Source organism: Malania oleifera, chromosome 7, assembly GCF_029873635.1.
Source record: "Malania oleifera isolate guangnan ecotype guangnan chromosome 7, ASM2987363v1, whole genome shotgun sequence".
Classification (NCBI taxonomy): Eukaryota; Viridiplantae; Streptophyta; class Magnoliopsida; order Santalales; family Ximeniaceae; genus Malania; species Malania oleifera.
The window spans coordinates 106,537,215-106,543,214 of NC_080423.1; the positions used below are offsets into that span (position 1 = coordinate 106,537,215).

The 6,000-nt window shown below is 36.2% G+C and overlaps 1 protein-coding gene across 1 annotated transcript; it reads left to right on the plus strand.

Moving 5' to 3' along the window:
• Window positions 1-1,437: 1,437 nt before the first annotated feature.
• On the plus strand, window positions 1,438-4,550 carry LOC131159350 (G-type lectin S-receptor-like serine/threonine-protein kinase SD2-5). The gene has a single exon (XM_058114206.1). It carries the CDS (start codon window positions 1,660-1,662, stop codon window positions 4,264-4,266), a length of 2,607 nt encoding a protein of 868 aa, XP_057970189.1. The 5' UTR covers window positions 1,438-1,659; the 3' UTR covers window positions 4,267-4,550.
• Window positions 4,551-6,000: the final 1,450 nt, after the last annotated feature.

Consider the following 6,000-nt stretch of genomic DNA (forward strand, 5'->3'; position numbering starts at 1 on the left):
ACCTATTTCTGATGATTATTTGGTATATTTGCAAGAGGCGGACTATGATTTAGAAACTAGTAAGGATCCGATTACGTTTTCACAAACCATTGAAAGTGATGATTCTGAAAAGTGGATCAATGTCATAAATGATGAGTTGAAATCTATGAAATAGAATAAAGTTTGGGACATCATGGATTTGCTTGAAGGGTTTAAAACAGTTGGTTGTAAATGGGTCTTTAAGACCAAACACGACTGTAATTAATTAAATATATTTTTTATTTTTATTTTTTGGGAATCACTCCACTAAACTTACATAGTCCCTTTTTGGGGTTATTACAGGTGTCTCACCTAGTCAATGATTTAATCTTTTCAGGTTTTCCGGATGATCGAACTTAGATAGCTCCAGGGCGGGGTTAGTCTTTGTGAATTGGATATCAGCACGGTTATGTATTTAGTTTTATGTTTAATATATTTTAATTTGGTTTTGTAATATGAAGGATGAAATTGTATTTTATGGGTTTGCAGATGTAAATATAGAACTCTGGTATTATGTTTGAGGTTATTTATTTATTTTCGCTGCGTGAATGGTATTAGAGACGCATGTTTGGTCTCATGACACTTCGGGCCCCACGTGACAAGTCCGAGGCGTTACAATGTAGATCTTGGAAACAAGCCTACACCTTATTGATTTAATATAGTTGTGAAATTATACTCTAAAATTATACTTGCGTGCATAGACACATAACAAATATGAAAAAAAAAAAAAAAAAGAATAACAAAAATTTATGTGGCTCGATAATGTGCCTACGTTCATAGAATCCTTGCGTAATTTTCAACCATCAAATGAAAATTGCTTTAGAATTTCAACCCTAGACTACGATGTGTATATACATAGTTTCAATTAAAAATTTCAAAATATTTTCATATGATAATAAGAGTATATTAGACCTAACCCTTGATCCCTCTTATTTGTAATAGTTTTTAAGTGGATTACCCTCAAAATATGAGCAACAACTCAACAAGAGTGATACAACTTATTTTTTCTTTTGTTCATTAGCATTAAATGTTCATCACTTTTCCTTCATAGGTTTGTTATTCCTATACTATTCCATTTTATTTCATCTTATTTCATTACGCAAACTAAAATTAAAATTTAGATAATTCTAATTTTGAACTTTTTTTTTAATATTATTTGCTCTCTCTATCCCCATTAATAATAGTATATGTTTGACGGTTTAATTGAATAGGTTCGAGTTTAGATTTGACCTTGGGTAGATTTAGAAGACACTCTAGTCAAATACTCAAAATCTACGCTACTAATTGTTGGGTTTTGAGGAGCCTAATTGTATTTTATTCGAATGATGAGTCGATTCGAAATAATGTTGCGTGTTTATTTAATGATAGATTTTTCATCCGGTTACTTCAACTATTGTTTTTAGGGAATTTTTATTCGGCAATCTCTGAGTCTACTTTTGCATTTACCAAGAGACTGTCGAGGTCCAAATCCTGAGAAATAAAGTATTTTCTATTATTTGATTTGAGTCCACTTCCTATCCAAACATTCAAGTAATAAGGCTGCGTTGAAGACGAAGACTTGTAAGTAAAGAACATTGTTACATTTTGCTCTGTAATTTTTTTTTTTTTATTCGAGTCAGTTCATTCATAGAGAACGGCATCATGTGCGATATTGATCGCTTTCGATTTTGGTTTCGCTTTCGGTTTAGGTTTTTGTTTTTCTGGATACTTTTTTGTGTTCTTCGTGCCCAAGATGTGCCTAGTATTGTTCATCTTGAGAGCAATCTTCCCATTTCATGGACCAATTCAATTACCTACGGTATGGAATATTCTCAGTGGAGCAAAGTCATGCTTGAAACACAGAGCTTTGATGGATTATACTTCACCTGCGGCTTCATGCGTCGAAACATCGACGAAGACAATTGGCTTTTTGTCGTCTCCCTTGCGCCACATTCGTTGCAATCATCGGTTGGGGAAATTGAAGAAATCTCGCCAGCATCCGCATGGGCACCAGCCTCTTTCGTAACAGTAGCAGATGAGCCAACGGCAGTTTGGTCTGCAAATCCAACCCATAAGGTTCAGTCCAATGCAACAGTGGAGCTCACTCCCGAAGCAGGTCTGGTCTTAAAAGACAGTGATGGAACTTTAGTATGGCAAACCAACACTTTTGGCAACCTTGTTACGGGCATGAAACTGTCTGAAATGGGGAATCTCGTGCTCTTCGATCACAATAATATTACCGTTTGGCAATCATTTGATCACCCCACGGACACTCTACTCTTAGGCCAAAAGTTGATGCCTGGGCAAAGTCTCATCTCTGATGGAGGTTTGTTCTCATTTTTCCTCACAAGAAATGCTTGTCTGGTTCACACTCTCTCTAATCCTCCCCTCGTCTATTCTTCATTTTCTAATGGTACAAAAGCGAACGACATTAAATTCACTAATTCAAGTTCAGGTTCATCAATCATTATCGAATATTCAGATCATAATTCTTACTCGATTAGTCAAATTAGTTTCGAGGACTCATCAGTAGGAAAATACATCAAGTTTGAGTCGGATGGTCACCTGAAAGCATATGAGAACAAATTTGGATATATGAGGAGTTTAGTCGCTGATAATCTTCTAGGTCTCGATGCATGTGAATACCCAATGGTGTGTGGGGAGTATGGTGTTTGCTCTGTTGGGGGGCAGTGCAGATGCCCTTTGTTCGGACTTACTACTGCAAGCTACCTTAAGCCTAAAGATTTGCATAGGCCTGAACTTGGTTGTATTCGGATCACACCCTTGTCTTGCAAATCTTTGCAAAACCATATTCTTGTAAAGTTGGAAAATATCACTTACTTCCCTTTTATTCAAACACAATATTTTGTGAATTTCAATATAACAAATATTGAGATTTGCAAGCAGGCTTGTTTGAAGAATTGTTCTTGCAAAGCTGCTGTGTTTGAGCATGCAATTGGCATTGGCACTAATGTATCAGATAGCATTGCCTTTAATGGATCAATATATTCATCAGAAGGAAGATGCTATTTAGCACCCCAGGTATACTCACTGATTGAAAGTGAATCAGGAAGAAGGGTGGGAGGAAGGGTGGTATTTATAAAGGTCCAAACTGAAAATCATGGCCATCATACTGTTTCCATCATCTTGGGATCTAGCTTTGCTGCTTCTTTTGCTCTGTTTCTTTTAATAGTTATTCTAATATATTGTTTTCAACGGAGAAAATATGCAAGGGTGGCTGTTGAAGATAATTTAGATCAAATACCAGGAATCCCCAAAAGATTTACTTATGAATTCTTGAAAGCGTCAACAGAGAATTTTAACAAAAAGCTCGGTAAAGGAGGATTTGGGTCGGTTTATGAAGGAACTCTCAATGACGGCAGCAAAGTTGCCGTGAAGCTTCTTAATGGTTCTCTACATGTTAAGAAGTCTTTCTTGGCTGAGGTCAAGACAATAGGCAGGATTCACCATTTCAATTTGGCAAGATTGGTTGGGTATTGTGTTGAGAGTTCGTGTTGGGCTTTAGTTTATGAATATATGTGCAACGGGTCATTGGAAAATTGGATCTTCCAGAGAAACAACAATTTCTCTCTTGATTGGAAGACTAGAAGGGAGATCATCCTCGACATAGCCAAGGGGATGGCCTATCTCCATGAAGGATGCCAGCAGAAAATAATTCACTTGGACATTAAACCCCAAAACATCCTTTTGGACAAAAATTTCAACGCAAAAGTTTCTGATTTTGGACTGTCCAAGTTAATTGAAAGGGATCAAAGCCAAGTTGTGACGACAATGAGAGGAACTCCAGGATATCTAGCACCTGAATGGCTGAGCTCTGTTATTACAGAAAAAGTTGATGTTTACAGCTTTGGAGTTGTGATGTTGGAAATAGTGTGTGGGCGGAAAATTTTTGAACATTCTCAGCCAGAAGAATGCAAGCATTTGTTAAGTCTTTTCAAGCAGAAAGCAGAGGAGGATCAACTGTTGGATATGGTTGACAAGAGCAGTGAGGATATGCAATTACATGGGGAAGAAGTCGTGGCGATGATGAAGGTGGCAGCATGGTGTTTGCAAAGTGATTTTGCAAAGAGGCCTTCCATGTCACTTGTGATTAAAGCCTTGGAGGGTGTGGCGGATGTTGAAGACCCTTTGGATTATAACTTCTTCAGTCCTCCTTTTGGAAGAACCATTGCTGCCGTTGATGTAGCAAGAGATGATGGCATTATGGCTTCATCAATATTGCCATCACTTTTATCAGGACCAAGGTGAAGAAAAGGTACATTTCACTAGTATTGTTTGGGAGTGAAATGATTTTGTTTTTACCATTTGGTCTTCAGATATAATCTATCTTCTTGAACACGGATATAGCATTAGATTTTGCTTGTGTCTGTTTGTATGCCCTTTTTCCCATCTTTGTATTATCCTGCATTCATTTTCTACCTTGCCATGATCAAATTCTCACTAGGGGCCTGGTGGAACAGAAACTGTTTCCACCATTTCTATTTAGTATGATTATGTAGGAGAATCTGCATACAAGGATTTTTTCTTGTACAGGATTACAGTTTTTCGACTGCTCGCTTTTGCATATCACTAATCAAAATGCCAAAATGCTGCAAAAAAGAACCAGAATATCTTCTTCCAAAATCCTGTCATCAGTTGCTGAAAAAGGCCAAGAATTATTGATAGAATTAATAATATTCACTGATTCTGCTTTAAAATATACAATTGACAAAACCGAATTCTAAAGCAAATTCAACAGCAGCCCCTGCTAAGATGCAGCCAACTCAGGTGATGCAATGTGATGCAATTGGTTTTTGGTCTCACTAGCTTAGAATATCTGTGCCCTATGATCTTCTTTTATTACTCTATCTGAACATAGTAATATTTTCTCCTGAAAGAGTGAAAGTAGTGTTTCTCATTAGAGTAGTTTTGAATTATGATAATCAGTGTTTTTATTCACATTGATCTTGATAAAAATGTGATGGCAATACTTGGTGAAGCCATAACGCCATCTTCTCTTGCTACACCGGCTGCAGCAACAGTTATTGGAAAAGGAGGACTGAATCTATAATCCAGATTGTCTTCCAAGACACTCCAAAGGTTTAATCGCAAGTGACCTAGCAGGCCCCTTTGAAACATCACTTTGAAAACACCATGCCCACAACTTCTTTACCCGTAGCAGCGTACCCAATTAAATGTCAAGGTAGATGAAGTTCGCTCCCAAACAGAGCTGTACTTACTCACACTTAGCAGAAACTCCATGCCATGTACAGGAATTCAGATGCTAACACATATGCTTCGCTGATACTAATAATGAGAGAAGGATAGATTTTGTGCAACAAATATGTATTCCATTATAAGTTTTGGTTATGTTTCAATCTTCCTTAGGGTGGGCTTGGATTTAGGATTCTGTTTTTTTTTTTTTTTTAAAGGACAGGAAAGAAAATTCATTTTTCATTATATATATTTTTTATATCAAATACTATTAAAAATGAAAATTTATTCTAATATAATTAAAAATTAAGAAAAATTAAATGTTAAGGATGTGTAAAATTAAAATTTTATTTATTGATTTGGTATATATATATATATATATATATATTTTTTTTTTCACTTTAAGTAAAATTCTTCCAATTTTATTTTCCAATCTCCAATATTTTTTTATGTGTCCATCAAAGAAAATGTCAAATACAGAGGATTGAGTGGGAAGATTCAACTACTCCAGCAACCTCCTTTGAATATTGGCCATATCTTACTGAAAAACAAAGAAAAAAGGTAAGATAGGCCACCTCAAGTCAAGTCAATGGCAGCTAGCATGGGCCTTGGATGGGTAAAATATTGTTTTTAGTTGAAAATTGAAGCCACCAGGTATACACGAACCTAGTGTAGTGATTGTCCTGCCCCCAGTTCCCACCGACCACAGGAATCTTTCCTCTAAACTATTTATAGATCTTCTCTCAGTGCTAATCTATTCACTTTTGACAAAAGAAAAGAAAAGAAAAG